Source organism: Ornithorhynchus anatinus, chromosome 3 (assembly GCF_004115215.2).
Source record: "Ornithorhynchus anatinus isolate Pmale09 chromosome 3, mOrnAna1.pri.v4, whole genome shotgun sequence".
In the NCBI taxonomy this organism is placed as follows: domain Eukaryota; kingdom Metazoa; phylum Chordata; class Mammalia; order Monotremata; family Ornithorhynchidae; genus Ornithorhynchus; species Ornithorhynchus anatinus.
In genome coordinates this window covers 121,982,800-122,005,764 of record NC_041730.1, presented here as the reverse complement: position 1 = coordinate 122,005,764, position 22,965 = coordinate 121,982,800, and the positions used below count along the sequence as shown (strand labels likewise).

The 22,965-nt window shown below is 47.8% G+C and overlaps 1 protein-coding gene across 1 annotated transcript in view; it reads left to right on the top strand.

Annotated features, from left to right (window-relative positions):
- The window catches only part of TCTN3 (tectonic family member 3), a 41,042-nt gene that overhangs the window by 6,121 nt on the left and 11,956 nt on the right, over positions 1–22,965 (top strand). Inside the window, exons 3-11 of the mRNA XM_029061002.2 lie at positions 3,899–4,017; positions 6,292–6,422; positions 7,850–7,952; positions 8,040–8,155; positions 10,208–10,243; positions 11,089–11,163; positions 11,269–11,394; positions 18,026–18,133; positions 19,693–19,787. Of these exons, the coding sequence (XP_028916835.1) occupies positions 3,899–4,017; positions 6,292–6,422; positions 7,850–7,952; positions 8,040–8,155; positions 10,208–10,243; positions 11,089–11,163; positions 11,269–11,394; positions 18,026–18,133; positions 19,693–19,787 (909 nt within the window). The remainder of the gene's footprint in view (positions 1–3,898; positions 4,018–6,291; positions 6,423–7,849; positions 7,953–8,039; positions 8,156–10,207; positions 10,244–11,088; positions 11,164–11,268; positions 11,395–18,025; positions 18,134–19,692; positions 19,788–22,965) is intronic.

Below are 22,965 nucleotides of genomic sequence, written 5' to 3'. Positions count from 1 at the left end.
AAGTGCTGGGGGAGATACAGGGTAATCAGGTTGTCCCACGTGAGGCTCACAGTTAATCCCCATTTTACAGATGAGGTAACTGAGGCATACGGAAGTGAAGTGACTTGCCCACAGTCACACAGCTGACAAGTGGCAGAGCCGGGAGTCGAACCCCTGACCTCCGACTCCGAAGCCCAGGCTCTTTCCGCTGAGCCACGCTGCTTCCCCTCATTAATTTCCACTGTATGCAAATCAGTCGATCAATCAATCGTATTTATTGAGCCCTTACTGTGTGCAGAGCACTGTACTTGTCGGCTGTGTGACTGTGGGCAAGTCACTTAACTTCTCTGTGCCTCAGTTCCCTCATCTGTAAAATGGGGATTAAGACTGTGAGCCCCACGTGGGACAACCTGATTCCCCTATGTCTACCCCAGCGCTTAGAACAGTGCTCGGCACATAGTAAGCGCTTAACAAATACCAACATTATTATTAAATCCCCGGGAAGATACATAACAACAGAGTTGGTAAACGTAATCTCAGCCCATAAGAAGCTTACAGTGTATAGGGGGCGACCAACATTAAATTAGATTAGCAATGGTGAAAATAGTAGAATATAAGTATATTTACGTAGGCACTGAGGTGTCTATCGAAGTGCTTAACGGGTACAGCCTGGAGCAGCATGGGCTAGTGGACTGAGCGCGTGTCTGGGAATCAAAAAGACCTGGGTTCTATTCCCAGCTCCTCCACTTGTCTGCTTTGTGACCTTGGACAAGTCACTTAGCTTCTGTGGCCTCATCTCTAAAATGGGAATTTAGTCTAAATGGAAAGACTAAGACGGAGTCCCATGGACAGGCCCCAATTTGCTTGTGTTCACCTCAGCATTTAGTACAGATCCTAGCACATAATAAGCCCTTAACAAATACCACAATAATTATTATTAGTAGTAGTAGTAAAAGAACACAGCCAAGTTCAGAGGGGAGAGCAGATGGGGGAATAAAGGGCTTAGTCTGTGAAGGCCTCTTAGAGGAAATGTGATTTTAGGAGGGTTTTGAAGGTGGGGAGAGTGGTGGATTGTCAGATATGCAGGGGCAGGGAGTTCCAAGCCGGAGGGAGAATGTGGGCAAGCGGTGGGTGGCAAGATAGATGAATTTGAGGTACAGAGAGTATGTTGGTGTTAAAGGAGCAGAAAGTGCAGATTAGACTGTAGTAGGAGATCAGCAAGATTAGTTAGGAGAGAGAGAACTGATTGAGTGCTTTAAAGCCAATGGTAAGGAATTTCTGTTTAATGTAGAGGTGGAGGAGCAGCCACTGGATGTTTTTGAGGAGAGAGAAGTGACCTGAATGGTTTCGTGGAAAAATGATCTGGGAAGCAGAGTGCAGTGTGGACTGGAGAGTGGAGCGGTAGGATGCAGAGAGGTCAGCCTCCTGGCAGATGCAGTAATTAAGATGGGAACAGACAGGAAATGATGAGTGTCTGGTAGCATGGTAGTAATTCAGATGGGGAGGAAAGGGTGGATTCTAGAGATGTTGTGAAAGTAGAACTGACAGGATTTCATGACAGGACTGTGTGGGTTGAATGAGAAAGTTGAGGATAATGCCAGGGTACAGGTTCGTGAGATGAAGGATGGTGGTGCTGTGCACAGTGCTAGTCGGGATTGACAGGGTTTGGTTGGGAATAATAATTATTGTTATTTATAATTATTCTTATTATTATGACTTCCTCCCAAATCCCGTCCATTATACTAGTAATTTGGGCATTTGTTAAGCACTTACTATATGCCAGTCACTGTCCTAAGCATTGGGACGGTTACAAACAAATCCAGTTGGACACAGTCCCTGTCCCACATGGGGCTCACCGTCTCAATCCCCATTTTACAATTGAAGTAACTGGGGCCCAGAAGAGTGAAGAGATCTGCCCAAGGTCACACAGCAGACAAGTGGCAGAGCCGAGATTAGAACCCATGAGGAGTTCTCTTTGGACCTGTTAAATTTGAGGTGTCAGTGGGACGTCCAGGTAGAGTTGACCTGCAACTTGAACTGCCGGGAACGAGAGAGGTCAGGGCTGGAGAGGTAGATTTGGGTGGCATCCATGTAGAGAGAGTAGGTGAAGCTGTGGGAGCAAATGAATTCTCCAAGGGAATGGGTGTAGATGAAGAATAGACGGGGACCCAGAACTGAACTTCGAGGCACCTCCGCAGTTAGAGTGTGGAAGGCAAAGGAGAAGCCTGTGAAAGAGACTAGAGAAAGAGGAGGAGCAGACAAAGATATGAGAAGAACCAGGAAAGGACAGTGTTGTTGAAGTCAAGGTTAGATAATGTTTCGAGGAGAAAGAGGTGGGCCGCAGTGTTGAGGGGAGCAGAAAGGTCGAGCAGCTCCGCGTGGAATAGTGGCCCCTCACAAACCTTCCCTCATCCTGACCTCTCACCAGCTACCTAATCTCTCATCAATCAATTGTATTTACTGAGTGCTTACTGTGTGCAGAGCATTGTACTAATCTTGCCTTACCTCCCAGGCATATTAAGTCGATTAATAGTGTTTATCAAGCACTTACTGGGTGTCCTATCACATCTCACATTACCTGCCAGACATCTGTCAATCAAGTAATAGTATTTGAGCGCTTAACGTGTGTAGAGCTCTATATTAAGTATTTGCAGAGTTGGTAGACATGATCCCTGCCCTCAAGGAGCTTACAGCCATATAGGGGAGACAGACATTAAAATAAAATAAAGCTCAGGCAAGCAGGAGGGTATAAAGTGTGGATTAAGTGCTGTGGGTTTTGGCGATGAAGTATCAGAGTGTTTATGGGACTTGGGTTTATAGCATCTCCCCTTAGATTGCCTGTCAGCACCTCAAACACAACCAGTCCAATACTGAACTTTTGAGAAGCAGCGTGGCTCAGTGGAAAGAGCCCGGGCTTGGGAGTCAGAGGTCGTGGTTTCAAATCCCGGCTCTGCCACTTGTCAGCTATGTGACTGTGGGCAAATCACTTCACTTCTCTGTGCCTCGGTTCCCTCATCTGTAAAATGGGGATTGAGACTGTGAGCCTCACGTGGGACAACCTGATGACCCTGTATTTACCCCAGCGCTTAGAACAGTGCTCTGCACATAGTAAGCGCTTAACAAATACCAACATTATTATTATTATTCACCTTCACTCCTAAACCCTCCCGTCCTCCCAACATCCCCATCTCTGTTCATTCAATAGTATTTATTGAGCGCTTACTATGTGCAGAGCATTGTACTAAGCGCTCTGTTGATAACAGTACCACTCTATAGCTGAAGTCCACAACCTTGGCATCGTCATCCACTTCTTATTGTCAATCTGCTCTCACATCCAATCTACTGCTAAAATCGAACACTTTTTCTCATTTTTTTTTACCTAGCTTCTGCTAAGAGTTAACTATGGGCCAGGCACTGTACTAACCATTGGGATAGATACAAGATAATCAAATTGAACTCATTTCCTGTCCCACTTCGGGATCACAGTGTTAAGTGGGAGGGAAGAAAATTTAATTCCCATTTACAGATGAGGTAACTGAGGCACAGGAAATGGAGTGATCTGCCCAAGGTTACATAGCAGACAAGTGGCAATTCTGGGATTAGAACCCAGGTCCTCTGACTCCCAGGCCCGTACTCTTTCCACTAGGCCATGCTGCTTTCCTCAAAAACATCTTTCACATCTGTCCCCTTCCGCTCCCCTGACCAATACAGTCCCTTTCTGATTCAAGCTCCCATTGTATCACAGTAGGACTCTTGTGTTAGGAATTCATTGAGGAAAAGCATTTTCCAGTTATTTCCTAGATTGGGATTCTTGTGACTGTAGCTTTGAATGTATTTTTTCCTTTAAAAGTATCAGGATTTTCTTCTAGTTCCGTTGTTTTCAAAGCGGTAATTTTCTAACTTTTTTTGTTTGGCACAGGGCTAAGAGTTGGGTTTGTGTGGAGAATTCACTCATCTTCCGGAGTAATTCCCCATTTTCCTCAAGAGTAAACTTGAAGCCAAATGGGCTTGGGGAGTTCTGTGTTGAGGTGAATAACTGTGAGTAGAAAAATGTTTTATTCTCCATTGCTAACATTTATCAAGTGTCAGCACTGTGCTGCTGCTGGTGTTCTTTTCCTTTGATTCTTTTATTTCATTTTGATTCTCTGCCTCGTTCCCCTTTCTCCCTTCCTCTTCTTATCCAGGCAGCTTATGCCATCCTCACCTACATTGGCCTGGGACTTGGCTGTCCGTCTCTTGTTTGAAAGTGCTTCTGTGAGAGAAAGAGCCACTTTTCCTCTCAGAAGACTATTTTCTCCTTCTTTCTCCCTTTGTCATTCAATCCATGTATTTATTGAGCATTTACTGTGTACAGAGCGCTACACTAAGCTCTTGGGAGAGTACAGTATAGGAGCTGGTAGACATGGACTCATCTGTTTTAATGGTGGTATTTGTTAAGTGCTTAGTATGTGCAAATCACTGTTCTAAGCGCTGGGGGGATACAAGGTGATCAGGTTTTCCCACGTGGGGCTCACAGTTTTAACCCTCATTTTACAGATGAGGTAACTGAGGCACAGAGAAGTTAAGTGCCTGGCCCGAAGTCACACAGCTGGCAAGCGGCGGAGCATCTGTTTTGAGGGGAAACCAGACGTTAGAATACAGTAATACAGTACAGATATGTACATTAAGTGCTGTGGGTCTGAGGGTGGGGTAAATAAAGTGTACAAATCCATGGACAAGGGCGACCCAGAAGGGCAGGGAGTAGAGGAAATGAGGGCCTAGTCGGGGAAAGCCTCTTGGAGGAGATGTGATTTTACTAGGGCTTTGAAGGTCTGTCTTCCTCCCCGCCTCCCAGAAAGTGCCTCATGAGGAACAATCCTACATCTCTCATTTTATCATGTATCATGAGGGGTTGGGTTGTGTCGAGAACAAATACTCTCTGAAACCAGAATGGATAATCAATCAGTGGTATTTATTGAGTGCTTCCTGCGTCTTTTATTAAGTGCTTAATATGCCATTGTTATTTAATAGGCTAGTGGAAAGATTCACTTTAAGAATTTCTTACATAATTGCTCCCATTTTAAAATAATTTTTGCAACTTCAACCAGGGAAGGGGCTTGTAATTAGGGGAGCAGGAGGAAAAAGAGAAGAAAACAAATGGAGGAGAGGAGGGGAGAAGGAAGAGAAGGGAAAGAGGGTCTTTTATTTCAGGCTCCCAAGTGCTGCATACGTTGGCATTCGATGAATTCCGGTAACCCCTCCCTTCCTTCTCCTATTTCTACCAGTGTATGCATACCGTGTGTAACTCTCTTCTTACCCCAGAGCCACTATCCTAGTATGTGCCGCTATCACTGTTTACTAAAACAATCTTTTATTTCTTCCTAAAGCACTGGGGGGGGGGGGGGAGGGAGATGGTGGTTAAGCAGTAGAGACAATTATGCAAATAAATACCATAGCATTCACCTAGATTCAGTTATTTTAGTATTGTGTATCAGAACTGTCACAAACCTTGGGACAGAAATATACCTCCCAGACCTCAGAGAAGAAAACTGTGATGTTTGATGAGGCTATATGGTGTTAGCATGTACCAGTTTTTATATTTTAAGCACAGAGATGAACTTGGGAGGAGAGCTTTGATGGAGTGGTGCCAGAAGGAGAGAGAGATGATAAAGCAGGAAGGGAAGAGTTGAGGAGGGATGGGGAGAAAAGAAGTAAAGAAGAAGGAGGAGAAAATAAGAGAAGGGAGGAAGGGGAGAGAAAGAGGGGAAGAGGAAAGCCCGACCTGGCGTATTGTGTCTCCTCCACTGCCACTTTTCTCCTTCCGGGTTTTGACTGGGCACAAGCAGGTCCTCTAGACCCAAAATCTTAGGAAGAGGAGCCATCCACCAGCCTTACCGTCCTACCCCAATCCCAGGGGATCCCTTAGGTGGCCCAGGCTGATTGAGCGGTGGCGGGTGGGTGAGTACCTGGCTCCTCCTCACAAGGACTCGAGGCTGGGAGTGAGAGAAACCACTAGCTTCCTTCCCCAAAGTCCTGTGGAGAGGAAAAACCTCCTCCTGCTAGAGGAAATAAGGATGTAGCCACCATCTTGCTCCACCTCTTGTCCCTTTCCAGCTACGAGGGTTGGGGTGGACTGCACTAGTTAAGACAGCCTACCCTGCCCGGAAAGCTAAGGGGCAAAGCCTTGGTGCCACCTCCTATAGAGGTGGGGATGGGGGGAGGTGGGGCAGGGTAACACCCTCCCTTTCTCCCTTAGAGTCAGCCCTTGCGAGGGCTAAAACTTATGTTTTTCAATCCTGGTATGTGTGTGGGGGTTTGTGTGTTTGTTTTTAGCAAAGCTGAACTATTTTCAGCAGCTTCAAAAAGTCAATGCAAGCAACATCGCCAGCCTCTCAACGAAGTATGGAGGACCGTCCATCATCTCACCGCCCCCGGCCCAGTCTCCTTCCTCCGCCTTTTATAAGGTGAGCTAGAGAGGAGCGGGGAGGGGATGATATTTTTTTCTTTTAGAAAACAACCGGCTATGCGTTCTCCAGAAGGCCCCAAGGGAAACGGAGTCTCCTCCCTAAATGATTTGGAGGGGTTGAGGGGATAGAGAAATCCCAAGAATGGGGTGGCCTTGGCGTGTGGATTTTCCAGGGAGTAGGAAAATCCAAGCTGATAATTTTGAAAGGGACCCTGGTTGGAAGAGCTGCATTTTGGGAGCAGGAATCCCTGTGGGCTCCTCTGCCGTTCTCCAACCCTGCCTCCTCTGTAACAGTCCCCTTCCAGGACTTACCCAAACACCAATGAGCTCCCTATGTTTCTACAATTGTTTTGCAGTCTCTAAAGGAATCTAACTGAAGTTACAGGAAAAGGAAGGTTCCTCTAGCTTCGCTTTTTCTTTCTTCCCCTTCACTCAACTCCCCATCCCTTATAAATACCTAGGAGGATGGGTGTATGAACCCTGGTGACAGCAGTAGGCAGAGACCAGAGACAAAAGTCGTCGTCGAAATGTCTCACGTAAACTATCATCACCGTATAGTATCCTTTCCGAGTGCAGGTTTTTGGATTGCTGGAAACATTTGCACGGAGAAGCAGTGTGCCTAGTAGAAATAGCATGGGCCTGGGAGTCAGAGGACCTGGGTTCTAATCCTGGCTCTGCCAATTGCTTCCTGTGTCACTTTGGGCAAGTCATGTACCTTTCATTGTGTCTCAGTTTCCTCCACTGTAAAATGGCGATAAAGTCCTACTCCCTCCTCCTTAGACTGTGAGCCTCATGTGGGACAGGGACTGTGTCCAACCTGATAAACTTGCATCTACCCCAGCACTTAGAATAGTTCATGACGCGGAGTAGACACTTAACAAATACCGTTAAAAAAAGGGGGAGATTTATTGGGCTGGCTAAGCAGAACCAGAATGCGATGGCTACACTTCTAAACTCCTTGCTGGAAATGGAGCTAAGCTTCAGTGAGCAGCTAGGGCTGCTTCAGGCAGGGCCGACAAACTACAGCCAGGAGGGGAATCTAAACTGGACCGTGGGCCAGCTACGTTCATCTATGGCAATCTCCCCCTCCCCTCTCCCAGTCCTGTTCCAGCCACAGATGCTGCATTTACTTGCCAACAGGCCTCCATATTTTGGGGATTGTTCCTCCCATCCACAGCTGACTCAAACAAGAGTCATGGATCCACTTCAAGAGTTCGAGCATCCTTCTCCCCCTCGTCCTCTACTCCTGATTGTTCACTTTTGGCTTGCCTGTTGCGAAGACCTGTAGTTAGCTTGTGGGACACAGTACCCACCCAGTCTTCTAGGACCATTGTTTCTTCATCCTTTCCGTTCAAATGTACACAGGCTTCTAGCATGCAGATGCTATTTGATTAGTAATAAATCCTTCGTTGGGTTTTTCCTCAGGCTGGAGATCCCATTCTGACATACTTCCCCAAGTGGTCTCTATCGAGCATGCTCAGGCAACCGGCGGGAATTGGCGGGCTGTGTGCTGATGGGAATCCTGCAGGTGAAGTCAGGTTTGGCAGACCTAGCCTTTTTATCCCAGATTAAGAGCGCTCTCCTCCCCTTCTTACTCAACATTCTGTGTCCCCAGGCTTTCTGGAAAGTAAAACCACATCCTGCACCCGGATCTTCCCCAGTGTGGCAAAAAGCTGCGCCAAGGACCCTGCGCTCTGCGCTTCCTCTTACTATGACTTCACAGTCTTGAAGGTATCTCATTTTCCACATACTCCATTCATTCATTCATTCATTCAATAGTATTTATTGAGCGCTTACTATGTGCAGAGCACTGTACTAAGTGCTTGGAATGTACAAATCGGTGACAGAGACAGTTCCTGCCCTTTGACGGGCTTACAGTCTAATCAGACAGACGGACAAGAACAATAGCAATGAATAGAATCAAGGCGATGTACATTCCATTAACAAAATAAATAGGGTAATGAAAATATATACAGTTGAGCGGACGAGTACAGTGCTGAGGGGATGGGAAGGGAGAGGGGGAGGAGCAGAGGGAAATGGGGGGAAAAGAGGGTTAAGCTGCGGAGAGGTGAAGGGGGGGTGGCAGAGGGAGTAGAGGGAGAAGGGGAGCTCAGTCTGGGAAGGCCTCTTGGAGGAGGTGAGTTTTAAGTAGGGTTTTGAAGAGGGGAAGAGAATTAGTTTGGCGGAGGTGAGGAGGGAGGGCGTTCCAGGACCGCGGGAGGACGTGGCCCAGGGGTCGACGGCGGGATAGGCGAGACCGAGGGACGATGAGGAGGTGGGCGGCAGAGGAGCGGAGCGTGCGGGGTGGGCGGTGGAAAGAGAGAAGGGAAGAGAGGTAGGAGGGGGCAAGTTGATGGAGAGCCTTGAAGCCTAGAGTGAGAAGTTTATTGCTCCCTTTAACTAAAAGTCTTCATGTTACCTACTTTTTGGCAATGTGCTGACTTAAATTAGGCCTGTCCTGGAGTCCCCCTGCAACTTATGACTTATCTTATTGGGATTCATATTTTTCCACTTCACGCTCTTGCCAGTGCCTCATTCTGACAGAATGTGATGGTAATAATAATAGTAACCGGAGTCTTTGTTGTGTGCAGAGCACTCTAAGTGTCCGTTAAGTGGGCCTGGCCACAGTCCCTGTCCCATATGGGGCTCACAGTCAAAGAGGGAGGGAGAACATGTATTTTAGCCCCATTTTACAGGTGAGGTAATTGGGAAACAAAGAGAAGCAGCATGGCTCAGTGGAAGGAGCCTGGGCTTGGGAGTGAGAGGTCATGGGTTGGAATCCCAGATCTGTCACTTGTCAGCTGTGACTGTAGGCAAGTCACTTAACTTCTCTGTGCCTCAGTTACCTCCTGTAAAATGAGGATTAAAACTGGGAGCCTCATGTGGGACAACCTGATTACCCTGTATCTACCCCAGTGCTTACAACAGTGCTCTGCACATAGTAAGTGCTTAACAAATACCAACATTAACTTTAGTGACTTGCCCAAAATCACATAACAGGCAATTGGCAGAGCTGGGATTAGATCTCAGGTCCTCTGACTCCCAAGCCCATGCTCTATCCATTAGGCAATGCTGCTTCTCCCTGCACTGAAAATTTTATTCCATCTAAGGAGACCGAGTGACCATTTCCCTCAATACCGTATTCCGTCGAAAGAGTCTGGGTAATGGTGTAGTGTATTGAGCACGGGCCTGGGAGTCAGAAGGTCATGGGTTCTAATTCCAGCTCCGCCACTTGCCTGCTGTTTGACCTTGGGAAAGTCACTTCACTTCCCTGTACCTCAGTTACCTCATCTGTGAAAGGGGGATTGAGACTGTGAGCCCCACGTGGGACGGGGACTGTGTCCAAACCGATTAGCCTATATAATAATAATAACGTTGGTATTTGTTAAGCCCTTACTCGGTGCAGAGCACTGTTCTAAGCGCTGGGGGAGATACAGGGTAATCAGGTTGTCCCACGTGAGGCTCACAGTCTTAATTCCCATTTTACAGATGAGGGAACTGAGGCACAGAGAAGTTAAGTGACTTGCCCACAGTCACACAGCTAAGTGGCAGAGCCGGGATTCGAACCCGCGACCTCTGACTCCCAAGCCCGTGCTCATTCCACTGAGCCACACTGCTTCTCTAATCCACGCCAGCACTTAGTACAGTGCGTGGTACATAGTAAGTGCTTAACAAATACCATTATTATTTTTATTATTATTACCCTTTTGTAGGGGACTGCAGGATACTGGCTCTTCTCTCCCTGGGAATTCTGCTCATACCAATACTTCTCCTTCCATTCAGGTCCCAAGCGGTTTGGCTGATCTGCAGAACATGCAGGTGAGGTTTCTTTTTGCCAGCCACAGGAGAGAATAAACCGAGAAGCTCTCCATTTACTTGTGGAGCCACTCCAACTTTAGGCCCGGGGCGAGGAATGGAAGCACGCCAGTTTGAGGGTTGGGAGGCAGGGATGCGTCAAGCCAGGACCTGGATGACCTGTACCTGTACCCGTGACAGGAGTGTAATTTCCCGACAATCTCTTACATTTTCTGCTCAGCCTAGTTGCCGACTGGACCTTCCAGGCTCAAGTCCCTCCCGCCTCTCCCTTTCACCCCTTGCCTTCACCAGAGGCGTGCCAGAAGAAGTGTGAGGTTAAGCTGGTGCCAGGGGCCGAACCACGGCAGTTCCTTTTCCAACCCTCCTTCCTTATGTAAATCTAGGCCCATTACTACCTCAGGGACACTTGCTTGGCCTAGTGCCACATTGGATGGATTCATGCAGCGCTGTGGTGGTGAAATTTTCTTTCCAAGTTGGGGACCTGGGGGAGGAGATTCAGGAGATGAATCCTTTTTTTCCACATTGCTCAACTGGATTTTCTTTCTCAGAGATCTTATATCTGGCTACCTAATGAAGCGTGGCTCAGTGGAAAGAGCCCGGGCTTGGGAGTCAGAGGTCATGGGTTCGAATCCCGACTCCGCCACTTGTCGGCTGTGTGACTTTGGACAGGTCACTTCACTTCTCTGTGCCTCAGTTTCCTCATCTGTAAAAAATGGGGATTAAGACTGTGAGCCCCACGTGGGACAACCTGATCACCTTGTATCCCCTCAGCGTTTAGAACAGTGCTATGCACATAGTAAGCGCTTAACAAATACCACCATTATTATTATCATTAATGCTTTCTTCAGGTACCTATCGCCTCGGCCTCCCAGCCTGCACCTCCGCTTTTGAAAGGAAATACCTGCCATAACGTAGTTTCTCAGGTAAAGGAACATCCCAGTACAACCCATTCTTCCACTTTCAAGGCAGATCTTTGACTATCTGCATTCCCAGGAATGCTGACTCTCTGTTCCTTCTTTGCATTTCAGGTCATCTATGAAATAGAGACCAATGGGACCTTTGGGATCCAGAAAGTTTCTGTCCGTCTGGTCCAGACTAACCTGTCTGGGACCCCGGGAGCTTCCCTGCAGCAGCACTTCACTGTGCTTTTCCGGGTGAGGGCCCTTGTTTCATAAGGGTTTGGGGTATAGGAAGGGAAAGAAAGGGAAGCAGAGCGGCTTAGTTGAAAAAGCACGGGTGTGGAAGTCAGTCAGAGGACCTGGGTTCTAATCCTGGCTCCACTTCACTTCTCTGTACCACGGTTCCCTCATCTGCACAGTGGAGAATCGGTAGGTGTTCTCCCTCCTATTTAGACTGAGAGCTGCCTGTGGGCCCCGATGATCTTGTATCTACCCTAGTATTTAGCCCATTGTTGAGCAGGGATAGTCTCTATCTATTACTGAATCGTACATTCCAAGAGCTCAGTACAGTGCTCTGCACACAGTAAGCGCTCAATAAATACGACTGATGAATGGCTCGCTCATAATAAGCACTTAAATGCCACAGTTAATTTTATTGTTAATATAGAACTCAGCATCAGAAGGAAGAGTGCCTAACGGAAACAACATGAGTTGGATATTTCAGTATTAGTTGAACCCAAGATCTGCCCGGGGTTTAGATTTCTAATCAGTCATATTTACCGAGTGCTTATTCTGTGCAGAGCACTGTACTGGGCTTGGGAGCGGACAGTATAACAGAGTTGGTAGACATATTCCCTGTCCACAAGGAGCTTACAGTGTAGAGTGGGGACACAGATGTTAAAATATATTATAGTTATAATAATAATGTTGGTATTTGTTAAGCGCTTACTATGTGGAGAGCACTGTTCTAAGCTCTGGGGTAGATACAGGGTAATCAGGTTGTCCCACATGAGACTCACAGTTGATCCCCATTTTACAGATGAGGGAACTGAGGCACAGAGAAATTAAGTGACTTGCCCACAGTCACACAGCTAACAAGTGGCAGAGCCGGGATTCGAACCCTTGAACTCTGACTCCCAAGCCCGGGCTCTTTCCACTGAGCCACGCTGCTTTGTACCCGGCATCGCTGTGGGTCGAAGACGACTCGACGGCATAAGACAAGACATAGGTGACATGAGGCAGAGGGTGGGGTGAATAAAAGGGGCAAATCCAAATGTGACACAGGAGGGACAGGAAGTAGGGAACATGAGGGCTTAGTTGGGGAAGGCTCCCTGGAGGAGATTCATTCATTCAGTCATTCATTCAATAGTATTTATTGAGTGCTTACTATGTGCAGAGCACTGTACTAAGCGCTTGGAATGTACAAATCGGCAACTGATAGAGACAGTCCCTGCCCATTGACGGGCTTACAGTCTAATCGGGGGAGACAGACAAAAACAATAGCAATAAATAGAATCAAGGGGATGTACATCTCATTAAAACAATAGGTAGAATCAAGGGGATGTACATCTCATTAACAAAATAATAGGGTAATAAAAATATATACAAATGAGTGGACAAGCACAGTGCTGAGGGGAGGGGAAGGGAGCAGGGAGGAGCAGAGGGAAAGGGAGGGAAACGGGGGCTTAGCTGAGGGGACGTGAAGGAGGGGGTAGAGGGGCAGCAGAGTGAGCAGAGGGAAAAGGAGAAGCTCAGTCTGGGAAGGCCTCTTGGAGGAGATGAGCTCTAAGTAGGGCTTTGAAGGGGGGAAGAGAGTTTGGCAGAGGTGAGGAGGGAGGGCGTTCCGGGACAGCGGGAGGACGTGGGCCAGGGGTCGACGGTGGGATAGGCGAGAACGGGGGACGGTGAAGAGGTGGGCGGCGGAGGAGCGGACCGTGTGTGGTGGGCAGTAGAAAGAGAGAAGGGAGGAGAGGTAGGAAGGGGCAAGGGGATGGACAGCCTTGTAGCCTAGAGTGAGAAGTTTTTTTAATAAGGCTTTGAAGATGGGTAGAGTGGTGGTCTGTTGGATATGAAGTGGGAAAAAGTTCCAGGCCAGAGACAGATGTTGGCAAGAGGTCGGCAGCGAGATGGATGAGATGGAGACACAGTAAGTAGGTTGCCATTAGAGGAGCAAAGTAAGCAAGCCGGGTTGTAGTAGGAAATCAGTGAGGTAAGATAGGAAGGGGCAAGGATAGGAAGGGGTGAGGTTATTCAGTGCTCTAAAGCCTTTGTTAAGAGTTCCAGTTTGAGGCAGTGGTGGCCGAGCACCACTGGAGGTTCTTGAAGAGTGAGGAAAAATTGAATTTAAAAAAAAATATGATCCGTGCAGCAGAGTGAAGTAGGGAGTGGAGTGGGGAGAGTCAGGAGGCAGAGAGGTCAGCTAGGAGGCTGATGCAGTAGTCAAAGTGGGATAGGTTCAATTATCAGTCACCTTCTATTCTCCGTCTACACCCATTCCCTTGGAGAACTCATTCGCTCCCATGGCTTCAACTGCCCTCACTATACAGATGATACCCAAATCAGCATCTCCTCCCCTGATCCATCTCCCTCTCTCCAGGCTCGCATCTCCTTCTGCCTTTAAGACATCTCTACTTGGATGTCCCCTCGTCACCTCAAATTTAACATGTCCAAAACAGAGCTCCTTATCTTCCCACCCAAACCCTGTCCTCTCCCTGACTTTCCCGTCACTGTAGACGGCACTGCCATCCTTCCTGACTCACAAGCCCATAACCTTGGCTTTATCCTTGACACCTATCTCTCATTCAGCCAAATATTCAATCCGTCACCAAATCCCGGCAGTCCCACCTTCACCACATCACCGTGGTCTACCCTTTCCTCCCCATCCAAACTACTGTCACATTAATCCAATCACTCATCCTCTCCCACCTAGATTACTGCATCATCCTCCTTGCTGACCTCCCAACCTGCTGCCTCTACCCACTCCAGTCCATACTTCACTCGGCTGCCCCGATCACCTTTCTACAAAAACGTTCAGGACATGTCACACCTCTCCTCGAAAATATCCAGTGGTTGCCTATCCACCTCTGTATCAGACAAAAACTTCTCCCCATTGGCTTTAAAGCACTCCATCACCTCGCCCCCTCCTACCTCACCTCGTTTCTCTCCTACTACCCAGCCCGCACACTTCGCTCCTCTGGTGCTAACCTTCTCACTGTGCCTCGATCTCTCCTGTTTCGCCATTGACTCCTGGCCCACGTCTGGCCTCTGGCCTGGAATACCCTCTCTCCTCAAATCCACCTGACAGTTCCCCTCCATCCCCCTTCAAAGCCCTGTTGAAGGCCCACCTCCTCCAAAAGACCTTCCCAGACTAAAGCCCCACTTCTCCTCATCTCCCATTCCCTTCTGCGTCACCCTAAGGTTCCGAGGGATGGAGTCGGAGGCACCGGTGGAGGGGTAAGATTTTGAGAGGAGACAGCTGCTCTCCTCTTGAGATACTGCTGGGAAAGATGGGAGACTCAAAGAAGGAGCAGGCGAAGGGAAAGACAGAGGGGAGCAGAAGAGATTTTAGGGAGATCATGAACGTTGGTTCCAATTTTATCAATAAAGTACGTGACCACATTGTCAGAGCAAAAGATGGCGGGCTGGAGGACAGAGGTTTTGAGGAGGGAGTTAAATGTCTGAAACAGTGGGCAGAGTTAAAGGAGATGAAGATGAGAAGAGCAAGGTTGGCCTAGTATCTGGATTTCGGTCAACAGCACTCTGCATTTCATGCACAGAGGTAAAGGAAGTGTAGTACTTAGTAAAAGCGCTTAGTACAGTGCTTTGCAAACAGTAAGCGTTCAGTAAAGACGACTGAATGAATCGAGTGAATGAATATTGCGGAGGTGATCCGGGGCTGTGGGTTAGTGGTATGAGATCGGTGAAGGGATAGGAAAGCTAGTCAGTTGAGTTCAGTAGAGAGAGAAGTGCTGAGGATGTCAATTTGTGAATCAAGGGAAGATAGATTGGTATTGGAGAGTAAATGCTGCGAGCCCGTCACTGGGCAGGGATTGTCTCTATCTGTTGCCGAATTGTACATTCCAAGCGCTTAGTCCAGTGCTCTGCACATAGTAAGCGCTCAATAAATACTACTGAATGAATGAATGAAATGGGACATGATAAAGAAGCAATGTGGCTTAGTGGAAAGAGCCCAGGCCCGGGAGTCAGAGGTCGTGGGTTCTTATCCCGGCTCCGCCACTTATCAGCTGTGTGACTTCGGGCAAATGACTTCACTTCTCCGTGCCTCAGTTACTTCATCTGTAAACTGGAGATTGAAACTGTAAGCCCCACGGGGGACAATCTGATTACCTTGTAGCCAGCCCAGTGCTTGGCACATAATAAGTGCTTAACAAGTGCCATCATTATTATTATGAGAATTTTAGAAAATGGGTGTGTGTCCAAGGATTGGAGATCCCTGTTGGGGAATGGGACAGATTTGCGGGAAGGGGAGTGTGGGAGACAGGTGAGAAGTTCATGGTTGGATAGAAGGATTTCAGAGTTAGTGATGGTAGAGAGTGACTAGAGATGATTCATTCATTCAATAGTATTTATTGAGCACTTACTCTGTGCAGAGCACCGTACTAAGCGCTCGGAATGAACAAGTCGGCAACAGATAGAGACGGTCCCTGCCGTTGGACGGGCTTACGGTCTGATCGGGGGAGACGAGAACGATGGCGATAAATAGAGTCGAGGGGAAGAACATCTCGTAAATACAATGGCGACTAAATAGAATCGAGGCGATGTACATTTCATTAACAAAATAAATAGGGTAATGAAAATATATACAGTCGAGCGGACGAGTACGGTGCCGAGGGGATGGGAAGGGAGAGGGGGAGGAGCAGAGGGAGATGGGGGGAAAAGAGGGTTAAGCTACGGAGAGGTGAAGGGGGGGCGGTAGAGGGAGTAGAGGGAGAAGGGGAGCTCAGTCTGGGAAGGCCTCTTGGAGGAGGTGAGTTGTAAGTAGGGTTTTGAAGAGGGGAAGGGATGATGATATCGAGTGTCCAAGTTGGTGAGTGGGTGAGATGCAGTGGAGCAGGAGGTCAGTGGAGTTGAGAAAGGGATCAAAATAGTTCAGAAAGTTGGAGGTAGTGCCAGGACGGTAGATGAGCGAGACTAGTAGCTGGAGTGGGTGATAGAGGTGGACGATATGAGATACCAAGGAAGGGAAAGAGAGGGATGGGGGACGTGGAATGGTATAAAAGCGACATTAGGGAGCGAGAAGGAAGCAAACTCCTAACACTTTCCTAATGAGCCTTGGGGCGTGGGAGAAGATTAATTCAATAGTATTTATTGAGGGCTTACTATGTGCAGAGCACTGTACTAAGCGCTTGAAATGTACAAATCGGCAACAGATAGAGACAGTCCCTGCCCATTGACGGGCTTACAGTCTAATCGGGGGAGACGGACAGACAAGAACAATAACAATACATAGGATCAAGGGGATGAACATCTCATTAAAACAATAGCAAATAAATAGAATCAAGAATAAATAGAATCAAGGATCAATAGAAGATGAGAGAGCAGGAGGGGAGACAGTGTTATCTGGGGATAACTCACTCATTCATTCATTCATTCAATAGTATTTATTGAGCGCTTACTATGTGCAGAGCACTGTACAAAGTGCTTGGAATGTACAAATCGGTAACAGATAGAGACAGTCCCTGCTCTTTGATGGGCTTACGGTCTAATCGGGGGAGATGGACAGACGAGAACGATGGCAATAAATAGAATCAAGGGGAATAACATCTCATTAAAACAATAGCATAAATATAGAATCAAGGCAATGTACATTTCATTAACAAGGAAGAGCAGCGATTAGGTCAGAAAAGGTCAAGGATGAAGGGAAGCTTCCCCGGGATGGAGCGGAGGTTCTACAGACTGTACTTGGTTGAGGCTGTGCACGTCGGGAGGAGGAATTATTAGGGGAGGAGTTGCCACAAGAGGTGAGGAATCGGTCACTCATATTATCGAGTGCTTACTGTACTAAGCACTAGGGAGAGTATAATATAGCGATTTAATATTCATTCATTCAATAGTATTTATTGAGTGCTTACTATGTGCAGAGCACTGTACTAAGTGCTTGGAATGTACAATTTGGCAACAGATAGACAATCCCTGCGCAATGATGGGCTCACAGTCTAATCGGGGGAGACAGACAGCAGAGCAAAACAGAACGAAACAAAAGCAAGACGACATTATCACGATAAAGAAGGGGGCGTACAGCTCAATTAACAAAATAAATAGGGTAATAAAAATATTTACAAATGAGCACAGTGCTGAGGGGAAAGGAAGGGAGAGGAGCAGAGGGAAAAGGGGGGAGCTCAGACTGGGAAGGCCTCTTGGAGGAGGCGAGCTCTCAGTAGGGCTCTGAAGAGGGGAAGAGAGTGAGTTTGGCGGAGGTCAGGAGGGAGGGCGTTCCGGGACCGTGGGAGGACGTGGCCCGGGGGTCGACGGCGGGACGGGCGAGAACGGGGGGGACGGCGAGGAGGTGGGCGGCGGAGGAGTGGAGCGTGCGGGGTGGGCAGTGGAAAGGGAGAAGGGAGGAGAGGTAGGAAGGGGCAAGATGATGGACAGCCTCGAAGCTAGAGTGAGAAGTTTTTGTTTACTCACTGTGGGCAGGGGATGTGTCGCCAACTCTGTTGAATTGTGCTCTCCCAACTGTCTAGTACAGAGTTCTGCACGGAATAAGCACTCAATACATACCATCGATGATGGGGATGCACTTGCTGCATCGGTGGCAGACTTCAGAGGCTGAGGGAGTCAGGATTGCCCAGGAGTTGGGGGTTTCGGAGGATGTTTTCTCTCCTTGGATCATTTTTTCTCTCTCTCTCTCTCTCTCTGTCCACAGCCCTTTAAGCGGAATACGGCTGGTTCGCCCTCCCTTCCGAGAAGTGGAAATCCTGGCTATCTCGTAGGGATGCCACTGTTGGCTTTGACAGGAGGCACCCGCCACTCCGTATCCTCTCCGGAATAAATCCGCAGTCACCTTTATGTAAGCCCCCTGGTAAAGCCGTACCTGCTCCGTGCATCTGTTTCTCCCAGCACCTCAGCTCTTTAACAGATTCTTTAAATCTGAAATCCACATGTTTGTGTATTATATATAATAAATATTGAAGGTCCAAACAGATATTAGAATAGGGGTTTGGTTTGGTGTGGTCTTGCAGTTTTACTGGTAGAATATTTAGCTGACGAGAAGCAGCATGGCTCAGTGGAAAGAGCCCGGGCTTGGGAGTCGGAGGTCATGTGTTCGAATCCAGGCTCTGCCACTTGTCAGCTATGTGACTGTGGGCAAGTCACTTCACTGTGCCTCAGTTACCTCATCTGTAAAATGGGGATTAAGACTGCAAGTCTCACGTGGGACAACCTGATTACCCTGTATCCACCCCAGTACTTAGAACAGTGCTCTGCACATAATAAGCACTTAACAAATACCAACATTATTAAGCCTCTGCTCATCTTTATCTGTCACTCCCATTGTTCTGTGCAGATGAACGTTCAGGCAAATACTTGGGAAAGCAGGGTAGTTCTGTCAGAGATGATGATGATGCTGGTGATGTTGATGATGGTATTTGCTAAGCGCTTACTATGCGTCAAGCACCGCTCTAAGCGCTGAGGGAGATACAAGGTAATCAGGTGGTCCCACGTGGGGCTCTCAGTCTTAATCCCCATTTTCCAGATGAGGTCACTGAGGCACAGAGAAGTGAAGTGACTTGCCCAAAGTCACACAGCTGACAAGCGGCGGGGCTGGGATTAGAACCCATGGCCTCTGACTCCCAAGCCTGGGCTCCTTCCACTGAGTAGGCGGACATGCTCCCTGCCCACAACAAGCGTACAGCCTAGAGAGGGATACAGACAATATAATAAATCTCATTATAGGCAGGGAACTTGTCTGCTTATTCTCTGTATTGTCCTCTCCCAAGTGCTCAGAACAATGCTCTGCACATAGTGAGTTCTCAATAAATATCACCGATTGGCTGATAAACTAATTATGGCTATGTACATAAGTGCTGAGTGGAGCGGAGGAAGGAATGAAAAAAGAGAGCAAATCCGTGTGCAAATACATCCGTGGCTCAGTGGAAAGAGCCCGGGCTTGGGAGTCAGAGGTCATGGGTTCTAATCCCGGCTCCGCCGCTTGTCAGCTGTGTGATTTTGGGCAAGTCACTTCACTTCTCTGTGCCTCAGTGACCTCAACTGTCGAATGGGGGTTAAAGCTGTGGAGAGAGGACAGTTTTTCTCCATTTTCGCAGATGAGGAAACTGAGGCACAGAGAAGTGAAGTGACCGGCCCAACGTCACACAGTAGGCACTTGGTGGAGCCAGGATTAGAGTAAAGATCCTCTGCCTCCCAGGCCTGGGCTCTTTCCACTAGGCCACCCTGCTCCTCCGAGTGAAAGGAAGACGCACGTAGTCCAAGTCGATTGTCGTCGATTTCTTATAGCGTTAACAAGGACGGTCTGCGTTTTGTCTGGGTTTTTCTTTCATTTCCTTAACCGTCACCTTCTCCCCGCTGTCTCAGGTGAGTATCTTACAGAGCCAGGGTGATGGAAGCTGCTCTGAGCGCAGGCACCAGGTTCAGTTTGGGATGAACGTGCTAGCTGGTTGCAAGCTCAGGTAAAGCATCCGCTCTGGGATCCCAGTGCTCCGCTCACAGTAAGCGCGCCGTAAATACCGTTGAATGAATGAGTGAATCCATAACCACCACTCTGCCCCAAATAGCCTGTAGGTTGGGGTAACGTGCTTTCTCCTGACAAGGCTGGGAGTCAAGGAAATGCTTGGAGGGAAAAAACTCCGACTCTCTCCTTCTTACTCTTCTTACAGAGAAGCAGCGTGGCTCAGTGGAAAGAGCCCGGGCTTTGGAGTCAGAGGTCATGGGTTCGAATCCCGGCTCAGCCACTTGGCAGCTGTGTGACTGTGGGCAAGTCACTAAACTTCTCGCTGCTTCAGTTACCTCATCTGTAAAATGGGGATTAACTGTGAGCCTCACGTGGGACGACCTGATGACCCTGTATCTCCCCCCGCGCTTAGAACAGTGCTCTGCACGTAGGAAGCGCTTAACAAATACCAACATTATTATTATTATTATTACTCATTGGAATGATTCTATTTATTTGCTATTGTTTTAATGAGATGTTCATCCCCTTGATTCTATTTATTGCTATCGTTCTTGTCTGTCTGTCTCCCCCGATTAGACTGTGCGCCTGTCAAAGGGCAGCGACTGTATCTGTTACCGATTTGTACATTCCAAGCGCTTAGTACAGTGCTCTGCACATAGTGAGCGCTCAATAAATACTATTGAATGAATGAATGCTGCTATAAGGAAGCTCTTTGTTGTTAGGTAAGGTGCTCCGATCCTGTCTCTTCTCCATCCTACTTGGACTGCGAGCCCAGGGTGGGCTAGGAACTGTGTCTGATCTGATTATTTTGTATCATCATCGTCATCATCAATGGTATTTGAGCGCTTACTCTGTGCGGAGCACTTTGCTAGGCAGTTGGGAGAGTAGACACGTTCCCTGCTCACAATGAGTTTCGTCTAGAGGACACTAACTACCCCATTGCTTACTAACAGGGATTGGCACATAGTAAGTGCCTAACAAAATCCATTATTATCATTATTATAATTAAAAATAAAGCAGTATGCTAAGCACTCGGGTAGGTACCGGAAATGAGAATGAGCACAGCCCCTGCCCCCCAAGGAGCTTGCAGATCTAAGAGGTGGGGAGAGGTGGTATCTTTTCTTCATTTTTACAGATGAGGAAACTGAAGGACAGAGGGGTTAACCGATTTCTCAAGGTCATACAGCAGGACGGGGCTTGGTGGAATTCGAACCCAGGTCTCCGGACTCCCAGGCCCATGCCCTGCCCACTAGATGGTACGCTTGGCAGCTCCACTGTTGGAATGGTGGCCGGGAAGACAGATACAGAATCAGTCCTTCTGATAGAGTTTCCGGATTTCAGTTTAATAACAGTGATTTCATTTAATGAAGCAGCGTGGCTCAGTGGCAAGAGCCCGGGCTTCGGAGTCAGAGGTCATGAGTTCGACTCCCGGCTCTGCCACTTGTCAGCTGTGTGACTGTGGGCGAGTCACTTCACCTCTCTGTGCCTCAGTTCCCTCATCTTTAAAATGGGGATTAAAACTGTGTGAGCCCCACGTGGGACAACCTGATTACCCTGTATCTCCCCCAGTCGCAGTGCTCGGCACCTAGTAAGCGCTTAACAAATACCAACATCATTATTTTATCCCTGAATCTTTCTTTTCTAGGAGAAAAGGAAAAGTGGGAAAGACGAATAGCTTGAATACAAAAATATAGGTGTGGCATAGAGTAAGCATTTAATACATTTCACTATTATTATTATTGAGCGCTTACTGTGTACAGAACACTGTACTAAGAACTTGGGAAAATACAATTCAGGAGCTTTGGTAGACACATTCCCTGTCCACAAGGCGCTTACTGGAGCCCGTCATTGGGCAGGGATCGTCTCTATCTGTTGCCGAATTGTACATTCCAAGCACTTAGTACAGTGCTCTGCACATAGTAAGCGCTCAATACTATTGAATGAATAAAGGGGAAGACAGGCGTTAATGTAAATTACAGATAGGGGAAATGGCCGCGTGTGAGGAAATGTACCTAAGTGCTGTGGGACTGAGGAGGAGGTGAATGGCAAGCATTTAAGGATTTCAGAACTAAGTGTGTAAGAAACACAGAGGTGAGGGCAGGTAGAGAAGCAGCCAGGCTCAGTGGAAAGAGCCCGGGCTTGGGAGTCAGAGGTCATGAGTTCGAATCCCGGCTCTGCCACTTGTCAGCTGTGTGACTGTGGGCAAGTCACTTCACTTCTCTGGGCCTCAGTTACCTCATCTGTAAAATGGGATTAACTGTAAACCTCACGTGGAACCTCCCCCCTTTTCCCTCTCCTCCTCCCCCTCCCCCCTCCCACCCCCTCAGCACTGTACTCGTCCGCTCGACTTTATATATCTTTATCACCCCATTTATTTTATTTATTTTGTTTAATGAGATGTACATCACCCTGATTCTATTTAGTTGCCATTGTTTTTATGAGATGTTCTTCCCCTCGACTCTGTTAATTGCCATTGTTCTCACCTGCCCGTCTCCCCCGATTAGACCGTAAGCCCTTCAAAGAGCAGGGACTGTCTCTATCTGTTGCCGACTTGTCCATTCCAAGCGCTTAGTACAGTTCTCTGCACATAGTAAGCGCTCCATAAATACGAATGAATGAATGAATGAATGAATGAATGAATGAATGAACAACCTGATTACCCTGTATCTACCCCAGCACTTAGAACAGTGCTCGGCACCTAGTAAGCGCTTAACAAATACCAACATTATTATTAGAAGAAATGATGGTTTAGTCAAGAAAGGCCTCTTGGAGGAGATGTCATTTTAGGAGGGCATTGAAAGTGGGGAGAGCGGTGGCCTGTCGGATATGAAGAGGGAGCGAGTTCCGGGCCCACGGCAGATCGTGGGCGAGGGGCCAGAGGTGGGCTAGACGAGATTGAGGTACAGAGAGTAGGTTGGCATTAGAGAAGCAAAGTGTGTGGGTTGGGTTGTAGAAGGGGATCAGCAAGGTGAAAGGTAGGAGGAGGGAGAGCTGTTGGAGTAGTCATCACCCTATTTATTTTGTTTAATGAGATGTACATCACCCTGATTCTATTTATTTGCCATTGTTTTTATGAGATAATAATAATGTTGGTATTTGTTAAGCGCTTACTATGTGCAGAGCACTGTTCTAAGCGCTGGGGTAGATACAGGGTGATCAGATTGTCCCACGTGGGG